Consider the following 21345-nt stretch of genomic DNA (forward strand, 5'->3'; position numbering starts at 1 on the left):
CCAGAAAATTGTTAGACCAAAATCAGAGCGTGGGTCAGACCCAAATTGAGGAATTGAATAGACCTAAATCAGAAATTGAACTAGGTTAGAGACCTAAGAATGAAATTGAGTCCTATAGATGGATTGTAAACTGGGTAATTAAGAAAGATGGTAATTAAATGAAGTCGAATGTGTAATTAACAAGTAATTTAATGATGTTGTTAGGTAATTGAAGAATTGGCACTCAAACCTAAGGATTGGTGGGCCAACTAAGGTAAGTAACCTTGAAATAATCTTATGGTTTATCAAATACTTGTGATTACATGATTATGAAATTTGTATATGATTATTTATGTTTCTACAAAAATTAGGATCAAGCATGAGTTAGCAATAGTTGCATGATTTTAATTAAATGACATTCATCATGATTACCATATTATGTATATAAATTTATGGTGGTACATAAGTTGCACGAAAATCAAAGTTTTCAACATGATCATGAATTCTATTTATCATGATGCCATTATCCATTTTCCAATGTTTCTATGAAATAAGAATTATGAAAAGCATGATATGTTTTTAAGAACTCTCAGATCGCTATGTATGACCCCCGCCAGTGGGTAACAGTAACTAGGCATATAACCCCCGCCAGTGGGTAAAAGTAACTTGGCTTTACGACCCCCGCCAGTGGGTAATAGTAACTGAAAGATGATCCTGCAGTGGTAAAGGCCTTGCCGTGGGAATAAGAGCGGCCATAGCTGCACTACTATCTGAGAGTACGGATATCAAAGCATGGAATAATGGCAAAAGTTTTTATGATGCATAATCATATTTATGAAGTTGCATGAATGGACATGCATAGTTTTATGAGTGGTTTTAATATAGAAATGCTTTCTTTATTTAAAATGTTTGTTCTTCAAATGGTGTATTAGCATATTATGCTTGATCCAATAAGATTATGCTTGTTTACCTACTGGGCTTTATAGCTCACACCATTTTATTTATGTTTTTCAGATGAATAGGAGATGATAGGAACAAGGAGCGTGACATGCTCCAGGGTTATGAGAAAGACAAATGTTAAATGTAGATATTGTTTTTAGAAGCTTTGTATGCATTTTAATACATGAACATTTAATGACTTTCATGAATATAGTTGTTTACAATTTGAAGTATTAAAGTGGATGCGTGTTATTGTATGCTTAACTTGGCAATAACACGGCCGTGTCATGAACCGAATTCGGGGCGTGACACAAAGTCTTTCCTGAAATAGTAATATTTGTAACTGGCTCTACATAAAAAACCATTAAAGTTGTTCCAACTTACAATCTCAATGGGTCCAAAATTTTTATCAAACTAGATTCAATGTAGGATCCTTAAGTTATGTTCCTGCTCAAAATAAGGCTCAAAAAGTCTCAGCAAAATAACCCTACTAGGAAGTTAAACATGTCTACACTTCTCATGAAAGAATTAAAGAAAAATCCTATATTAACTGAAAATCAGCAAATAAATACGTTATTTGGATTTTCTTTCACCTAGATCAAATATAGTTTGCCATTAATGCTTGGTTTTTTTATCTTGATTGTGTCAATTTTCCACAGCAAAGGAATTTTCCATGGCAAGAAAAATGCCTTGGCTTGGAGCTCTTCTTCACTTTGGTGTGACTGATGTTGTTGGGGTCTTGGTTTCCTTGAGAAGAAGGCTAATGTGTTCCTCCTCTCAAACTCTTTAAATTTACTTGGTATCTCTTCATGTTCTTTAGAAACATCATCTTGTTCCTCATCTTTCCAAATGGGATGGGCCAAACACTTGGTTTCTTATCACTTTCTTTTTTAATTGCAGCTTCTAGGAAATAGTAAAGCATTAGATTCGCGCAATAAGTTTGACCCACTATAATAATGTCAAAAGCAAGCTTTTGTTCTTTTTAGAGATTGGTCAGGAATGCAAGAGCTAAATTAATTTTGCAAATGTTTTTCTTGTAATATCCTTAAGCTAATTGAGAAGGTTGAATGAGAAACATGTGTATAGGAAGACCTCAGTAAATAATATTTTTGATGCTTCTTTGATACATGCATATATATTATCTTAGTTAAATTTATTTTCTACATATACCTTCTTTTTTCTTCTTTTCATCAACTCAAATACTTGGACATGCGTCCAAATCCAATTCTTGTGTCCATGTTCATGCAACACAATGCCTTGTTACACTCCAGATTAGCCACCATTTTGTAATTTTTTGAAGAAGCCTTCATTCTTGATTGGACCTCTTGTGGAAAGCCTAGATCCGAAAATAAATAATGAGCAGATTCTTTCCATGATCACTTTCTAGTTCATATCAATGGAAGACATCAAATCCTAGCACATTATAAAGATTATTTTTTGCAATTACTTCCCATATGTTTAAAATTTCTTAGTTTTTGGCTAAGAATGCATGTGGAGATATTCACATGTAGGTTCAAGGTAATTCTAACTTCTAAATCCATAAATAGAGGTGTCTTAGTATTGTGAAAGCCATCTTGAGTTCCATTTAATTGTAAATATTTTTCTTTAACTTCGCAATTTTTGAAAAAAAATTCTCTGTTTTTTCCCTCCTATCTTGCTACCCTATTCCTGAGTATATAATCTTTTGCACTAAATATATACCTTTATTCCTTAGTTTTGAAGCTATTTTGTTGGATTTTATCATTTTTTATTTACCATTTTAAAAGTCTTTAATTTTGGCAGGTTCAGGAATACCTTTTTGTTTTACCGTGTTGCCATTTTTTTTGATGACTTAGAAGAATGGTGCATCCTCTTCGTACTTTGTGAAAAGCGGTAACTTTTTTATATACACCTTTTACGTATTCAGGTTGATATCATATTATCTAAAAATGACGTTCTTATGTTATCCATCTTCATGGCAATGTTAACTCTCCACACTGGAATTTGTGCTGTTAAAAACCTACAGAAGATCAAGATTCACAGTACTATTCCAATACCATACTGCTACCCAATTGGTAGAAGAGAATATTGAACGATCATGTCAATAATAAATTACTATAACTTTATAATGGGATGCTTATCTAAGAATCCTTCTTTAGACTTAAATTTCTATTCCCTGAGGTTTCAAGGATTCATCATATGGTGGATTTGATATTTTCTCTAGCTTATTATGCTGAAAAAAAAGTGTGCTTTAGTTGAAATGTTGATGAGTGAAGGATACAATTATTGTTTATCTTTTCAGGTGGCCACCTGAGCTATGACTAGCAATGTCCACTTCAATATGACTTATCAAACTTTACTTGGTAGTTCCACCAGTTGAGTAGGGTCAAGCAAGGCCACCTCCCCAGTTTTTGTTTTCCCTCCTCTCTACTCCTCACTGTCTCCTTTCCTCTCCTGCCCCATGGTCAGGTCTAAGTAGGTCAAGACTCATTAGAGATTGTATTTGACCATTGGTGGGTTAGGTTGGTTTTGCAGTCAAACAGATCAGGCTGATAGAGATTGATCCAGCTCGTACCTGATTTAATCAAACCCATTCCCATACGCGGCCTAAGAGGTTGCTTTAGGTGTGTGGTTCTTCAAGTGCCCTGCCTAAGGCCTAGGAAACTTATATAGGAACCATAGACATTGGGCTGCCTTAGCGCTCTGCTAGGCATAATATGGGGACTTGGAGAACTCAAAAAGCCTAAATGGATTGGTGGACTTTGATGGGTTCTGTTGGCTACCAGCAGCTCTTTTGGGTTATTTTGTTGTTCTCTTGGCAGAGAGCAAACTTAGCAAAGAGAATGGAGAACATAGGCTGCAATGGCAATTGGACAACCAATCCACTGGCTATCAAAGCCATTGGGGATTGTAACTGTTGCTGCTGCAGCTGCTGCATTAGTTGAGATCATGTTTCTTGCAACTACTGCAATAAGCCATGATCCATGACTCCAAACCTTTTTCATCCAGTCTGGGGGCTGGCATTAGTGGTGTTAACTGCTGATGAAGGGGAAACTTTTATCAAATCCTTTGATGCTGCTTCCATTCCTCTTACCTATGCCTTTTTTTATACTGTGTATACATGCTGTAATGGACAACTATGGATAAACAAATGCATTTATTCTTCTTAATGTATTTTGTGCGAGATTAGAACAATCTCACAAATTATTTTTTATTTCTTTTTGATTTCATTGTTTAGTTGTTTTAGTAGGTAATTGTCTTATTTAGCACAAGAAGATGTTCTGTATGATCAGGTTATAATTGTTTACTTCAATTAAAACTTAGTCTGCCCAACCCCACCCACAACATCAGGTATCTACTAAAAGGAGAACAATATATTGGAATAATTCCTCTATAAAATGAGCTTGTTCAATAAGATGCTTACGTGATACATCCAACGTGCAATGCAATTCACATTTCTTTTTTTGGAGTCATTCATGATGGTTTGTTTCATTTTTTCTCTTGCATAAAAATTTTCAAATCTAAATGCTAACTCCCTTCTAGTACATCAGTTGCCTTTACCGGCTCTTGTATCTCCTTTATCTTCTTTGCCTTGTTCACTTCACCCCATTTATGTAGTCCAAAGTCTCATTTATCACCTCAAGTAGGATGTCCTTGCAAGAGGTGACATCATCTCCTATACTTGTCAAGTGACTTATTTGAAAAACATCCTTAGCATGGTTACTGAATTAGGCGGTACGGAATGTACCGAATCCGTACCGGTACACGGTGTGGGGGGCATACCAAGACACGGTACGCCGAACCGGCTTCCATATTAGGTGTACCGACACAGTGATAGGGTGGCACCGGTACGGGCTCCGGTACTAAGATGGCATACCATGGTCCTTAGTAATTGCACTTGAAGTGATTGCTATCTTTGTCTATCATTCCAACTTGAAACCTTTTCAGTATCACCATCCAACGCTGCTAAAGGCATGAATCAATTTAACTTGACAGAATCAAGACCAATCAGCAACGTTAAATATTTCTGCATTAATGAAATTGTTATTGTGATAAAGTAAGATAAGGACAATGAAATGCATACCAAATTGTCAATACAAGAAGACATGAATTCTTATGGCTTATGACTGTAAATTGACAAGTCTTTAAAAAAAAACAAAGAAAATTTACCCCAAATTCATGGCCCCTTACCCTCTCATTTACTGCTATTTACTTTTGAATTCAAATATATGACCAGTTATGAAGGAATAATGTCCTTTGGGAAGAGATTCTCGGAAGCCCGTCCACGAAAATTTTGGTGAGGGACTGCCTAAACCTGAACGAAGGCTATTAAAATCATGCTCTACCAGCAGCAGATATACTAAACCAAATAAAGAATGCAATCACTTATTTCAATCAATTCTATCCTTGAGAAAGGAAGACATGTTCTCCCCTTTCAATCAAAACAAAAGGAAAGAACAACGAAAGGAATAACAATGAGAGAGTCATGGATTCAATGTAAGATTTCAGGTGCCATTCCAGTTACCATCTATGATTGTTGGCAGATTATATTTAAGATCTCCATGCATCTGAATCACACATAACAGAATAAAATAACCAAACAATGAATTTGAAAGGGAAAATTATTAGATGTTAATCATTTTCTCTCTTTCTCTTGTGCATTCATCTTCTAGCTTGAGATGCTAGACTTGGAGGTTAACTTAGAAGTGATTGAGGGCAAGCAAAGCGTCTAAGTGCTGCACTGATGCTTGTGGAAATAACAAGCCCATGAGAAGTGGTATCAAAGCCAAGCTCAATGTGCACCACAATCCTTGTGAGTCATTTTAGCCCCTCTCTAGGGGATACCTAGGTCGAGGAGGACTCTTTAGGGTCGAGTAGGACCCAGGCTATGGGTGCAACCCCCTCCCCTCCTCCTTTTTTAATCATGCAAATAGAAAATCAAATTCACCATTATAGCGTAATAGAGGTTAAGATTAATCAAAACAATAGCATGTCATTTTGTCACATCTTAATTTGCCAAGTCAAATATAGGTGTTCAGAGTGACAATGATATCACATTATTAAAATTTAAATATGAAAAATAAAAATATGACAATTCTTTGAAAGAAACTAAAGTTTATAACTTATAGTTGAAATCCTCTATTTGCATTAAAAATTGCAACTAGGAGAAAGAAAATAGAAAATAGACAAAAGTATGGATGAAAAGGTAGGAAAAGAGGAAGAAGAGGAGAGCAAAAGATATTCCATATGAGAAAAGAAAAAGAGAGTAACATGAGAAGAGAAAGAGAAAGTAATGTGAGAAGGGAAGAGGAAAAGGAAAGGAAAAGAGTAAGTATGAAAAAAATAAAATGAAAAACTTTTAGGGGTCTTTGGACTAACAAAAATTGCTGAGTGCCTCCCGGAGAGTGTTGGGCTCCACAAGAGCCTCTGATTCAAGGTGCATAGGTGAATTGGTTGATGATAGCTGATTGAAGGCTAGTTACTTGCCCTAGCATTGAAGATGAGGGAGGTGTTGAGTGGGGAGAGATGGGGGAAGGAATGACAAAACCAAAACAAATATAAAATTTTGCTGACTGCACTTCTAGTTTAACTAAAATAAGTTTATTTTAGTCACAACAGTGAAAATAAGATCAAGTGAGAATAATAAAAGTGGAGCCTATGTAACCTTTAGCGTAAGAATGCCTAGTCGGACACTGCCTAGGTGCCTAGGCAATAGCTGAGATACATAGAATTATTTATCCACCATGACATGCAACACAAAAAGGTAGGATGTATAACATTGCTCTTCAAGAAACAACATATAACACTGCATAGAACGAAAAACACACATACACAATCATGCTCTTCAGTTTGCTCATCTTCGATGCTCTCATCATCATTATAATTGCTTTCAGTTGTGCACATCATGGTCTCAAAAAATGGTTTGTCAAATGAGAGATCCCCAACTTCAAATATATAAAAACACATATCAGAGGCTTCCACAGCATGCAATTAAGGAAACCTTCCTCTTTCTCTGGTCTTCTCTTATCTTTGCACATACAACTTGTCTAGTGAGTGAAGAGATGGAAGGGATGGCAAATGCAAGAGATTTTGGTGCAGAGTAAATTGGTTTGTTGCTGAGCTATTCAGTACTTAACCTGCCTTACCTGTTAAACCTTTCTGAGCATTTTGGACTGCCTAGTTGCCCTTTTGAGCCTATTCGGCTCTTTATGCATCAGGATGGGTTCTCGGCATTTTGGGCTGTTTGGTTGCCCTGTTGAGCCTATTCGCCTGCTTAAGCATCTAGAGTAGGTATAGGTCTCCTAAGTTCCTAGGCAAGGAAACAGGTCCCCATGGAGCTGCTTGGGCTAGCAATTAAAACAGTATGGTTTCTTTAATGTCTGTCCAATGTCTACATCATTTACTCTTGCTTTCATCCTAATCCCTGTTCTTGGGTGAAGGAACTCTTAGTTGCACTGCAGGTAACTTGGTTCTGTGAAACTTCTATCCACTACGTAGTCTGCATTATAATATTCATTTATAACATTGTAAGTTTAACCTTCTACAGGTTCTTGTAATGAGAGAACTTCCTCTTCCACAACTTTGATGCTGAAAGTATCAAATTTTATTGGAGACATCTATGGATTGAAAAGGTGGGGCTACTCACATTATAGCTGCTTCTTGGTTATTAGATATTAAATGGAATTTTTGAATGTTTATGGCAGTGCAAGTAAAAAGTTGTATTTCATAAATGTAAGAAAACACATGAAGAGTTGTTGATGTTTCCACTTTTTCCAAGGATGGGTGGGTAATTCATTTGAAGCAGGTGCCTCCTGAAAAGTAATAGGGGGGTGCCTAACTTTGCTGAAGTGTTTTTTTTACTCATATATGTAATGGTGTAAGCCTTTATATCCATTTCTTCAAAATCGGATGTGTTAAATGAGATAGGTTTTGCATAGATGAGTTGACACCACCAACTTGGGCTTGGTGTCACTTGCAAAGATATGTATTGAACCAACGATGTCTCAGGTGTTCAGGCTAATAGCAGATTTTAAAAAATTATAGCTTAGGAAAGAGAAATATGCTAAAAAACAAAGCACAATGAGGCAACTGGAAATACTGGTTTTGTTGCATGAAGGTTTTGATAGGTTGGATTAATTGGAGACACTACTTACTGAATATGCTTTCTAAAACACAATAGGCAGCTGGAGTTGAATGTTCTCTGATGGCATGCTCATTATTTTTTGGGACTTTGGGCTGCATTGAAACTGATAGTTGCCAACATTTTCGAGTTAATTTATTCATAGCCCCGACCAATTAACCACTGAAGATTGTCAATCATATAGTAGATGCATCCTGCAACGGTGTAATTACAAAAACTAGTAAAGGAGTAATTATGTCCTAAAAGCGTGCCATGGTTTGCATCTCTTCTTTTCTAAAAGATTTTCTCACTTTAAGTAAGACAATTGCTATTCTATTTTGTGGTTCTGAATTGCTTTTCATGTTCTTTCAGAAAGAAAGATTGGAAAGAGAAATGGAGATAAAGCGGGTTACAGAGGAACTGTTGGCTCAAGCAAAACATTACCCTTGCTGAGACATCCTATTTTGGTTCTTTTCCTTTAAAATTTTTGTATGCTTAAATAAGAGTTTCCTGGAAGAGTGATCCCTGATTGCCACTAAATGCTGGTAATTAGCTCACATAGGTTGTTCTGTTTCCTAACTTCATGCTTGGATTTGCATGATATATCAGCTTTTCAATGCTATCAGACAGTCTGAAGAACATAACTTCTGTTTCCTTTATGCCTGTCCACCTTCTGCTTGTTTTGTATAAGACAAGACAAGGGTGTAACTGATACATATCATGCATGATAAAATGTTTGATCTGGGAAATTATCATGTGGTGAATTTGCTGATAGGAACTATAGTCTGTCAGGGCAGATGGTGAAATTTGCATTGGCTACATGCTTCACCTACCTGACATGCTTAGCTATATCCATTCATTACTCAGTTTATCTATTTCTGTTATTATGAAAGAATTGTTATATAACGTACTATTTATGTTCCACATATTTAGAGTTATCTACTGTTGGGATTCATGCGAAGAACTTTGATATTCACAAAATGCAGATATCTACAGATCTATATGGGGTTCGACGGCATAAGCTGGCTTTGAAAGTTGGTAAACAACTATTATACTTCAAGGTATTTTAAACAACTAGTTGATGAGTATAATGTCATGATAAGCACCATAACTTTTGACTATTTAGATGTGTTCTCAATTTTATATTAATTCTTATAGATAATATTTGTTATATCTTTAGAAAATGCTTGCTGTCCATTATATATGATTATTTTTCTAATTCTCTTCATGGTCTAGCTTGAGATCCTAATTCAAGAGATGTCAAACGAGGCATTTATGGATTGGCTATGTGGAGCTGGTTCAGCTGATGGCATCGTCAGGAAGTTTAAATGATGTTGCTTAGCTATTTTGTCCTGCTAGAGAATTCCTAAAAATTAAAACACCTTCCCTTCCACCTCCCCGGCTCTCTCTTTCTAATTTATAAGCTATAAGTTTGTAGGTTTCTTGTTTACTTCCACCTCCCCGGCTCTGCCATTACCTTTTACACACTGTGAGTTTATAATATAACTTAAATGATTATGGCGGTAAAAGGTACTTCAACTTTTTTTTGAAAAAAAAATTGTTACTGGAACTCGAACCTTAAATGATTCAGCAGGTCTCAAGTAGACTTCAAATTAAAGCTTTTTTTATTTTTTTTTATTTTTGGAGGAGTCCAAAAGACATTTCAAAATTTTTGCCAAACATCTTAAAAACATCAAAAAAGCATTTAGCCCTCTAAAAAACACTTGTTGGTCCTTCAAAAACAAATGGAGCCTAGAAATAAGAAAAAGAAAAGAAAAAGTTTAAAAAGATTCAAAGGGGGGCTAAGTATTAAAAGTAGAAAAGAAAGTAGTTTGAGTAAAGATTGAAATGAAACAATAAGAGAAAAGTAACAGAGGTATCAAACTGGCATCTAATAGCCTATGTTTGCTCTTGTCATATCGGAAGGAAAATATATAACAGAGGTATCAAACTGGCATCTAAGTCACCCATTCGAGGAGTAGAGTGATGATGCTGCAATTTTATAACATGAGTATTGTTGAAAATAGTCTGGTTAGCCATCGACACCAAATAGTTAACTGAGCCAAAGAGTCCCATCCCTTTCCAAGATTCGGTGGAATGGTTGCAGACTTCCAGCTCATCCAAATAAGCCACCGATCTTTTAACATTGTAGCTAGGACTATTGAGTAAACACAATAGATCTTGCCACATTAGAGTTGAGAAATGGCAGGAGATGAGTAGGTGTTGGTAATTCCCTGAAATCCATTGCAAAGAGTGCATTCTTGTGGCGTTGATCGTCCTTGTTTTGTTAGGTTATTAGCAGTTAGTATTTTTCCTTGAATTGCTAGCAATGGAAGATCTAAACTTTTGTTGGTGTTGGAGATTCCTACAAACCAATTTGCCTAATCTAATTTCTGGCATGCAATATTGAAGAAGGTGTTATATGACTTCATACGAAAACTCGGGATGTCCACAGCCATATAAGCTTGTCAGCATCATCTTGTAAGTGTATGTTTGAAAGAAGAGGGCACAAGTGTTGGTATTCATCCATTAGTTGTAGTTCAATCTTCCAATAAGTGAGCAAACACATAAATGCTGGCTAGATGATAATGAAAGTAGCCTTGGATAGGAGTGCTACAAAGAGTAGTTTCCGGGCCAAGAAAGAATCCTTCATCCATCTTCAGGCAAGAAAAGAGAGCTTCATAGGGAGCTATTATGACAATGGAGGACAGATTTGTAGAAAGACAGAGTTGGCTTGAAATTATTCAAGAAGAGTGGTCTTTGTTTGTAATATTTATGGATCAGTGTTGTTTTTTGGAGTGTTGTAGGTCTACCATTCACTAGCATCAAATTCTACTTCCAAGCAAATCTAAGTTCATTTAGTGGAGGTCTTTTATACCTAGTCCTCCTTCATATTATTTCTCAGGCAGCATTGCTGTCAAATTTATCAAACAAAAACCCCCAAAATTGAGTTTCTTCCTTTCTCAAAAAAAAAAAGGCCCATGTCTTTAATCAATATGTTGAACTAACAAATTAGGTAGAGAAAGACAAACATAAGATATTTTAACATGGTAAATGGGATAAAGTTAACAAAAACCAATCTCCTTTAATTGAAATGGATGCTTCCCTTTCAAGTTGAGAGTCATAGGTCAATTTTGTCGAGTGGCTACTAGAGTCTTTTAAATAGTTTATTGTCATGCAGATAAACTCCTACTTATCTCCTAGAGAGCTGCTCAAGATTGTAATGGAGAATCTCCGCGACCTCTCTGTTGTGCAAGTCCTATATAAAGAAGAACTGATTTTATATAGTTGATGTTGGAAAACTTTGATAGCACTGGCCTATTATTGAGAGGCTTTTCAGAATATAGGAATAACATCTACAAATTGAATAAGGGAGATATTCTCAATAATTGTGCTTAGGCTTTAAGAAAACTCTAGGCATTTTCTCCATGCTTCCTTTTCAAGTTGAGCGTCCTTAGTCAATTTTATCAAGGAGTGGCTACTAGAGTGTTTCCAGTACCTTCTTGTGATATAGAGAAACTCCAATATACCTAACAAGAAGCTGCTTAAACTTGTAATGGGGAATCTCTATCAATAGCAGACCTTTGCTAACAGGTCCCATATAACAAGACTTGTTTTTGAGTAGTTGATGTTCAGACCAAAATTTAGCTCAAAAATATTTAGGAAAAATTTGATAGCAGTGACTATATTTGAGAGGCTTCTCAAAATAGGAGAGTGCCATCTACAAATTGAGGGAGGAGATATTCTCAATAATTGTGCTTAAGCCTTATAGATAGATTTGGGCATCTTCTTCATGCACTCTCTTGCTCAGAAGATTCAATATCATTTTAGATAAGATTCAAGGCTCAAAATTGGTTCAAATTCTAGTTTTCCACCTTTTTAGCCTTTTTATCATTGGTTCTTGGTTCTAATAATTTCATTGATGCTCATGTTTCCACCTTTACCATTCAAATGTCATCAATAGAACTACTAACAATCCACCTCCATTATTAGAAAACAAACTCTTGTTGGACTTCACTTGTCAAACCTGTGACTTAAGTTTGAATACCAATGGATTATCTTGCAAAGCATGTAGAAAATCTTGAATGGGTCCAGCTTTGTGGCTAGACCCAAAACTATATAATTGATCTCACATATTGTCCCCTTAATTTATATCCTATAAAGCTATGTTACGATTTTTATCTAAGCTTCCATCATGGCCGAGATATTAGGTTTTGTTGGTGTTGGGCCCCAGTGTCTTAGCCAATATAAACTAATGTCTTGATACATTGACCAACATGACATGAATGTATGGGATAAGACATTTTGAATATTTTCTATTTTATAGGTATGAGAACCCGTGCGAGTGTGTGTTTAGTCCCACATCGGTTATTCGCTGGGTAGATCTTGGGTACTTATACAAGATCAAGGAATCCAAATAATACCTTCCGGCTAGCCATTTTGGGGGAGATCCTGGGTTGTTACAAATGGTATCAGAGCGGACCCGGTCCATAACCTATGTGGACTAGGGGACACTGCAGCACGGATCTATTGGGGCTGACCATGGGCCAATCGTGGTGTTTGTGATTAGATTTGAATAGATATGAACCCTTAGCCTGACGAGGACGTCAGGGCTTGAACGGGGGGAGTATGTGAGGACCCGTGCGGGCGTGTGTTTAATCCCACATCGGTTATTCGCTGGGTAGATCTTGGGTACTTATACAGGATCAAGGAATCCAAATAATACCTTCCGGCTAGCCATTTTGGGGGAGATCCTGGGTTGACAATAGGTCAATTGGTTGAGTTGGTAAAATAATTATATTTGATACAATGGTCTAGGTTCAATCTTGCTTAAAGGTGTAAATGAGCCAATGGGACCTATCTTGACTTCAACTTGTTTTGATAATCAAGCAAAGCTCGAACTAGCTCATTTAATTCCAAAATGAAATTGAGTTGTTCTAAGAGATCTGGTGAGATTGGAGGTCTTTCAAGACTTTCCTATATATTTTGCATTAGTTTTCCCAATTATATTTTGTTCTTATAATTGAAATATATACTATACTTGATAAATTATATGTATTTAATTAAATTGATAATGGTGAAAAATAATGCATATATATATATATATATATATATATATATATATATATATATATATTCATATTTCTAGCTAAATCAAGTCAAGCTCAAGTAAGCTAATCCTAGCTTTAGCTTGCTTTCTCACTAAGCAAATCGAACTTGAGGCAAATTTTAATTTAGATATGAGGTGGCTTGCAAATATCTCATTCATGTTGTGTCCTGTTCTCACTTCAATTTAGGTGGGTTTCCTGTTATCCTATTTCTTAATAAGAATAGTAGTAGAAATAGTAGTAGAATAGTAGTACTAGTTGCAGCAGCTGTTGTAGATGGATATTGAATCAAAGACCAAACAATAATTAATCTAGGTTTTAATTACTAAATTAGCCCCAAGGTATCGATAACTTGTATCTTATATATTAGCCTAGATGTTGGGATTATACTTTCCAAACTTGCCTAACTTTCATCTTGATCAAGATAAACTAAGATTCCATTTCTTCTGAATCAAAAATGTTTTAAATAACTCAAAATTATCACTCAAAAGTCACTCAACTAGTGTGGTGAATTCTCATTGCCCATTTGAATGAATACCGTAAAGCATACAGTCTAATGAACCAAAACAATTGGTGCAAGATATCTGAATAACTTCTTTGAGTGATTTTTCATTGTAATTAATGCTACACAACTGTCACGCCCCAAATTCGGATCATGACACGGTCGTGCTATTGCAAAATTAAACATACGATAACACGCAACCACTTTAAAACTTCAGATTAATTATGAACAATGTCATTCTTGAATGTCATCAAATGTTTCATCAGTAAAAGTCTGGAAAAAATTCAAATTCTTCATGCAATTTAAGTTTCAACCTCAACACTATTGACAAATGACCCTAGATCAACTTATAAACCCAAACTTTCAATTGAAATTTCATATACATCACATAGTCTACGATAGATAAGAATAAAATTTATTATTTGGATCCAAAGATGATGATTAAGTCAATTAATAATTTCACCAAGATGAATACAATAAAATCAATTCTTCAATAAAAAAGCTAGAAGTAATATTACAATATATCCCCATATCAAAATGAACTTCCAAATTGATTAATAAACAAATAATTACATTGTATGATAATATTCCATGATCAATCCTCTTTCATTAAATTTTGGTCAAAATCCAATTAATCATAACGTGAAATATCCACTGAGAGGGCTCCCAACATAGCTGATCCACACTTTGGCTACGAGCCCAGTAAGCAAGCATTCCAATTTCAATATCTATGTCCAAAATCAAAGTCTCCACTCAATAACAAATATCCCTTGTCAAATCATAAACTTAAACTTGAGGTTAAACTAACACATCCAATAGTGTCCAATAATTATGAGAAAGATCTAATAGTCCAATCCAAAAATGAAAATTCAAATAATTAGAATTCCTCCATTAATATGCATACTCTATGGCCTTAAGAATTAAATTCCCCAATAGAAATACAATTATTTGCAATATCCAAGTATGCCAATACCAATTATAATCCACATACGGATTTAACCTTGAAGAACAATCCTTTATGATATTATATTAAAAAAAATCTTTCTTGGCTCATTCCAATTCTATGACCAATCCATGTACAAATCACAATCTAATAATCACATCCAAATCCTTACAAATTTTAAACTTTCGAGTCATTTAAACAATATCTGAACATGGTATAACTGCTATGCCGTGGTAAACCTTCCTACACTTACCTTAGGTCAAACATCCCCCATCCTGATCAAAACCATCTTATCCAGTCCTTCATACTCATCGAATACCAATCTCAGTACTTATATTTTATCACAATGCTTAGTGATTTTTCACTTAAGCACTGAATTTAATTTTACTACTTTTGTCATGTCCGAGGTGATCATAATCTTAAGCTATGATACATTTCTATTGTAAACCCTAGTGATCTTAAACTTATTCTTTGGTTCTAATTTTGGTCATAATCTCATGTGATCATAACTTAAACTCTGGCAATTTTCCAATCACAATTCATAATGATCTTAACCTAAGCTTTGATAATTTTTCTGTCACAATCACGTCCCTAGAATGGCTTGTATTAGCCCTACATTCCTTCTTTTTGTTGCTTATTGTCACCTAAGACAATATAAACCAATATTATTATTTTATTTTATTTTTTAATTTATTTATTTATTTATTATTATTATTATTATTATTCCAATTATGTGAAAGCCAACTTAGCTACCCATTCCCATGATTAAATTTTTGTTGCTCATATAATCAAATCAGACGTAAAACTTTTATCTTTATTTCATGCTTTGAAATCCGTACTCGTCATTATTCTTGCTTTGAAATTCGTACTTAGCATTATTCATGCCTTGAAATCTGTGCTGTCATTATTCTTGCTTTGAAATCTGTGCTTGTAACAAAGTAAACATTTCATATAAACCAACAGTCATAAAACTATGCAAGTCCATTCATGCAACTTCACAAATATGATTATGCATCATAAAACTTTTGCTATTATTCCATACTTTGAAATTCATACTCTCAAATGATAGTGTAGCTATGGCCGCTCTTATTCCCACGGCAAGGTCTTTACCACTGCAGGGTCATCTTCCAGTTACTATTACCCACTAGTGGGGTTCGTAAAGCCACGTTACTTTTACCCACTAGCGGGGGTCGTATGCCTAGTTACTGTTAGCCACTGGCGGGGGTCATATATAGCGATCTGAGAGTTCTTAAAACATATCATGCTTTTCATAAATCTTTTTTCATAGAAACTTTGGAAAGTGAATAATGGCATAATGATAGATAAAACTCATTATCATACTGAAAACTTTGATTTTTCGTGCAACTTCTATACATCATAAATTTATATACATATTATGATATTCATGATGAATGTCATCTAATTAAAATTATGCAACTATTGATAACACATGCTTGATCCTAATTTTATAAAAACATAAATAATCATATATAATTTCATAATCGAGTAGTCACAAGTATTTGATAAAATATAAGATTATATCAGGGTTACTTACTTTTTCCACAATTCATATACCCAATTCCAATTGCATAAATAATACTTTTTCATCTTATAAAACATGATACATGATCCATAATAAGATTAAGACAGGTTACTTACCTTAATTTGCTCACCAAATGCTAATTCTCCAATACCTAGCAAAATCATTAAATTACATGTCACTTGCACATTTAATTTCTATTTATTTATAATCTTAAAGTCATTTACAGCCCATCCATAGGACTCAATTTCATTTTCGGATCCATAGTCTAATCAATTTCTGGTTCAGGCCCATAGCCCAATTCAATTTCTGGTTCGGATTTGATTCCATTTCTGGTTCAGGTCTGGGTCTATTGCATACTGGTTCAGGTCTGACCCATTTACTGGTTCAGGCCTGGGTCAATTGCATACTAGTTCAAATCTGACCCAATTTCAGGTTCAGGTCTGGGTCAATTGCATACTGGCTCAGATCTGACCCAATTACTGGTTCAAGTCTGAGTCAATTGCATACTGGTTCAGATTTGACCCAATTACTGGTTCAGGCCTGGGTCAATTGTATATTGGTTCAGTTAATTCTGGGTTTAAGAATGTTGGGCTCGGACCAAGGCCTAGCCCGGCCTCGGGCCTTTAAAGCCCGGTTCATTTGAAGACCACCCCAGAATCAGGCCCAATTCGACCCACAGAAATTTTTATTTTATTTTCCTTTCTTCTTTTCTTTTCCTTCTTTTCCTCTTTTTCTTTTCTTTTCTTTTTTCTTCTTTTTCTTTTCTTTCTTCTCCTTCTCTTCTCCTCCCTTTCCGAACCTTCTTCTCTTCTTTTCTTCTTCCCGTCTCGATCTCCTCCCCCTCCTCTTCTCCTCTCCTCCCATAGGGCAAAGGGGCGAGCCTGAAAGTGCTTCGGAGGAAGCCGGCGGCGCTGCAGCCAACCAGCGGCACCCGCGGCGCCCGCGGTCCGACCTGCAGTAGCCGCGGTCCGGCTGGCCGCTCTCATCCTCCACCTACGGTGGAGAAGTTGGGGCGCGTGCACCTCTGAAGGAGCAGAGGAACCGGCCGAAGCTAGTGGAGCTTGCGTAGCGCGCGGCCGATCGCCACGGTCGGCCTGATGGCGTCCACAGTGCCCCGATCCGGCGGCGTCTACGGCCAAAATAGGGAGATCCCCCCTTCGGCTCGTCTTCTCCGATCACCTCCGGCCGAGATCAAACTGGTTCCACCCTTGGGAACTGGATTTGCACGAGCCGAGGACCATTCCCATGAATCGGAAGATAGGTTTGCATTTTTGGATTTCTAGATCTAAGATTTTAGTGGAAGGAAAAGAAATCGGGTGAAGGAGAAAGGACCTCAGCCAATGTCAGCTCACAGCCGATCTAGACCTTTCTCCTCCCTCCTCTTCATCTTCTTCCTTCTCTCCTTCACTCTTCAATCTCTTCTATTTTCTTTTTTTTCCCTTCTTGGTTTTGTTTCATAGCCAGACTGGATCCTACTTGAATGAAGTATGAACGATACAAGAGAGAAGAGATCAAGACTTACCTAGCTCCGGGACAACTCTGTGATGTTCCCTCCGGCGGCTCGGATCCCTACTCCGATGATATTGCTCCTGCTTCAGTTCCTTGTAGCATAAAAGAGGGGAATGAGAAGAAATGAGAGGGTGATGGAGTTCCTCTGCGAGGGATCCATGGGCCTTAATAGCCCTCAGCTGGAAGAGGAGAGTGGTGGTGATCGTGGCTGTCAGGCCGTTGTAACCATCTCAGCTGGCGATCACCACCTCTGGGTCTTCAGATGGGCCAGCCATATTGGGCTTGGCCCATTAGCTCACCGTATGTGGGCTGGTCCTCACAACAACTCCCTTTATGCATGCATGATCTATTAACTTTCACGTGTCAAGAGGTTATTTTGGTTTTCACTTGTAGATTTGTTGCCAAATACATCGGGTTAATTAATCATGGAGCTGCCAAGTCAGTTATAGGCTCGACGAATACTTTGGGTGCCATGAAGCATTTTTCTTTTCTGAGCTGAATACCACTTACTAAAATGGCTAATATCGTAGTATATTATAGTATAGATAATATTTTGCATCCCTAAAACTCATATACATAGATACTACTCTACATTGATCACTAATAAATGGCAATTATACTAGAGTACATAAACTAAACTAAATAATATACTTATTTAAATCTCCTGCAAATAACCATGCATTAATTCCACATGCCAAGATCGATTTTGTCATGATCCAGATCAAAAAGAAAGCAGCTGATCAGAAGGTGGATGGTCACTCCAACAAACTTCTGAAAGCACTCAACATAAGCTTGCACTCTCAGTTAACCATATACATGTAACAAACCGAACAACTACATCGGATTCTACGGAACCTTTATACGGTTTAGAAAGAGGACGAGAGCCGTTATATAAAAAGTGAGCTTCTAGCTCTCTCTCCACCATTTCACATGACGTAGGTTAATTAGCAACACCAATTCCTAAAGCAACGGAATCACAGGCAAAAGTTATCCCTCCCTCATCTCAACTTTTTTAACAATGCTAAAAAGAATGCTGGCATCACTCCACTTGCTTGCACCCATTGCCATAGAGCTATAATTTGAGAGCATTTCTTCTTCACTCGCCCCCACTCTTATCTTCATATCTTCTCAGTTAAGTTCTATTGTTTGTCCCCACAAGAAACATTAGCTCTCCACTCCATCTTCGGTTCACACTATTGGGGGTCCTTTCATACACTATAAAACACTCACGCATCCCCTCTGATCTCCCATACTCATATCCTCGTAGCTAGAAATGGGGAGGGTTATCTTGCTAGCCATAGTCTTTGCACTGGCCTTCGCACTGACCGAGAGCATTCCCTTCACCGAGAAGGACCTCGCATCGGAGGAGAGCTTCCGAGACTTGTATGAGAGGTGGCGGAGCATCCACACGGTGTCGCGGGACCTCGACCTCGATGAGAAGCACAAGAGGTTCAATGTGTTCAAGGAGAATGTCAAGTTCATCCATGAATTCAACAAGAAGGACAAGCCCTACAAGTTGAAGCTAAACAAGTTCGGGGACATGACCAAGGAAGAGTTCAGGAACACGTTTGCTGGGTCTAAAGTGATGCACCACCGGATGCGCCGGGGAAGCCTGCGTAGCTCCGCCAGGACGTTCATGTATGAGAAGATAGCTGACTTGCCTCCCTCTGTGGACTGGAGGCAAAATGGTGCAGTTACAGGCGTCAAAGATCAAGGCCAATGTGGTAAGATCTTCTATAAGCTGGATCCTCCTGTGTCCAAACTAGTAGAAATTTTCACAAAATATATGTACACAGCAGGGTTTGATAGGAGAAAATGATAAGCTGTTATCTCATCTAACTAAGCCTTAAAACCAAACTAATTGTTGTTGGCTACATGAATCCTTTCTCTCCATTCTGCTCTATTGTACTAGTGCTCTAATTATTAATAAAATCTCCACTGACCAAATTATCTTTCCAAATATCAGAAGTAAGTTCAAGGTATTAATATACCACAAATTTCATAAATAGTTTGGAGACTAACTATCTACTGCTTATTTAACTCATAATCACAAATATGCTGCTGATTAACTAGTCTTAGTGGTTTTTGTTGTAGCTACCATCTGGAGCTGCCTTTCTCATATTTACTTCTTTTCCATGATCTTGCACCCATGGCATCATATCTAATGATTATTTTAGTTATGCATTTATTTTTTTTTTATCCCAAACTTTTGGTGAACTTGGCCACCTTTGCAAGAGTTTCATATTTCTCCCCTGCTGAACTACCATTGGCTGCTTCATCATGATGGTATATATACTTTAAGTCAGAATTCTTACATGCCATTGCTGATATTGTAGGTAGCTGTTGGGCTTTCTCAGCAGTTGCTGCAGTGGAGGGCATAAACCAGATCAGAACCAAAAACCTTGTTTCCCTCTCGGAGCAAGAGCTGGTCGACTGCGATAACAAGGATGACAATGGATGTGATGGAGGTCTAATGGATCATGCATTTGAGTTCATTAAAGGAAACGGGGGAATAACAACTGAAGCAAACTACCCCTATGTAGGGAAAGATCAAACATGCAACTTATCCAAGGTAGCTCAAGTTCAATTGAAGTAGTAGTTCTTACATAGATCGCATACTTAATCGATGATTCCAATAGAAAATTCAAAATATACCCTTAAAACCAATGCACTGAAAAATGACCAGATGTTACAGTTCTCGTGAGGAATATGTTGATCATTTAATTTTAGATGATGCAAAGAACAAGTTGGGTCTTCAATAAGCTATTGATAACAAAATGGCTGTCTTGCCCATTTGCATAGTTATTAAAGGGCCAGAAGCATTCATCTAATGTACATTTGGAACAAAAAGGAGTAATTGTTGCTGGTCTTGCAGGAGAATTCTCATGTGGTTGTGATTGATGGACATGAGGATGTTCCCGAGAACGACGAGGATGCTTTGATGCAAGCAGTGGCCAATCAGCCTGTCTCTGTCGCTATTGAAGCAAGCGGTTCAGCTTTCCAATTTTACTCTGAGGTTTGTGCACATATTTGTTATGTTTGCCTCATGTTATATATCTGAAATAGGCCTAACTCACCAAGGAAGATCATCTTATGATATAGGTGATGTTTGCATCTAAACCAATTTTTTTTTTTTTTATGTATATCATGAATCTTTTGACTATATGATGGAGCTTTATCACTTTTATACCAGGGTGTTTTCACTGGAGATTGTGGCACAGATCTGGATCATGGAGTTGCTGTCGTAGGATATGGAACAACAAGGGATGGGACAAAATATTGGATAGTAAAGAATTCATGGGGTTCTACGTGGGGTGAGAATGGCTATGTAAGGATGGAGCGTGGTATCTCAGCAAAACAAGGGCTATGTGGTATAGCTATGCAGGCATCCTATCCAACCAAAGCATCTCCCGAGAAAGAAGCACCTCTTAAGGATGAGCTTTAGGAAGTTAATTCCTTTCACATTCTCCCTGGAAAAAAAAAAACTTAAAGGTTTCTGTGTTTTTAATTTCTCTTGTAAGACAATTCCACTTAATATTAATGAATAAATGAGCGTTTAGCTCCATTATGCTTTTCTTGATCAAGTTTAGAAGGAGAGTTTATTTTTCAGAGAAAGAAAGGGAAAAAAATCTAAATTAAGGACCTATGTCTTCATTTTGATAATAGTTTCAGCACAACCTGAAATCTTATTGAAAAATTATAGTATCCAGCCATTTTTCTGAA

The 21345-nt window shown here is 36.8% G+C and overlaps 1 protein-coding gene and 1 long non-coding RNA gene across 2 annotated transcripts; both read left to right on the forward strand.

Moving 5' to 3' along the window:
- The first annotated feature begins 6178 nt into the window (after positions 1–6178).
- On the forward strand, positions 6179–8766 carry LOC103718186. The gene is made up of 2 exons (XR_605789.3): positions 6179–7529; positions 8390–8766. It is a non-coding gene; the product is annotated as an uncharacterized LOC103718186 (long non-coding RNA).
- Positions 8767–18768: 10002 nt separating this feature from the next.
- Positions 18769–21194, forward strand: LOC103718187 (vignain-like). Its single transcript, XM_008806891.3, has 4 exons — positions 18769–19346; positions 19959–20194; positions 20498–20638; positions 20816–21194. Exons 1-4 carry the CDS (start codon positions 18896–18898, stop codon positions 21065–21067), a joined length of 1080 nt encoding a protein of 359 aa, XP_008805113.2. The 5' UTR covers positions 18769–18895; the 3' UTR covers positions 21068–21194.
- The last annotated feature ends 151 nt before the right edge of the window (positions 21195–21345 follow it).

Source organism: Phoenix dactylifera, unplaced genomic scaffold (genome assembly GCF_009389715.1).
Source record: "Phoenix dactylifera cultivar Barhee BC4 unplaced genomic scaffold, palm_55x_up_171113_PBpolish2nd_filt_p 000876F, whole genome shotgun sequence".
Classification (NCBI taxonomy): Eukaryota; Viridiplantae; Streptophyta; class Magnoliopsida; order Arecales; family Arecaceae; genus Phoenix; species Phoenix dactylifera.

Coding starts and splice junctions, on each gene's coding strand:
- LOC103718187 (XM_008806891.3), top strand. CDS start 18,896: ATGGGGAGGGTTATCTTGCTAGCCATAGTCTTTGCACTGGCCTTCGCA. Junction 19,347..19,958: donor CAAAGATCAAGGCCAATGTG/GTAAGATCTTCT, acceptor CTGATATTGTAG/GTAGCTGTTGGGCTTTCTCA. Junction 20,639..20,815: donor CTTTCCAATTTTACTCTGAG/GTTTGTGCACAT, acceptor CTTTTATACCAG/GGTGTTTTCACTGGAGATTG.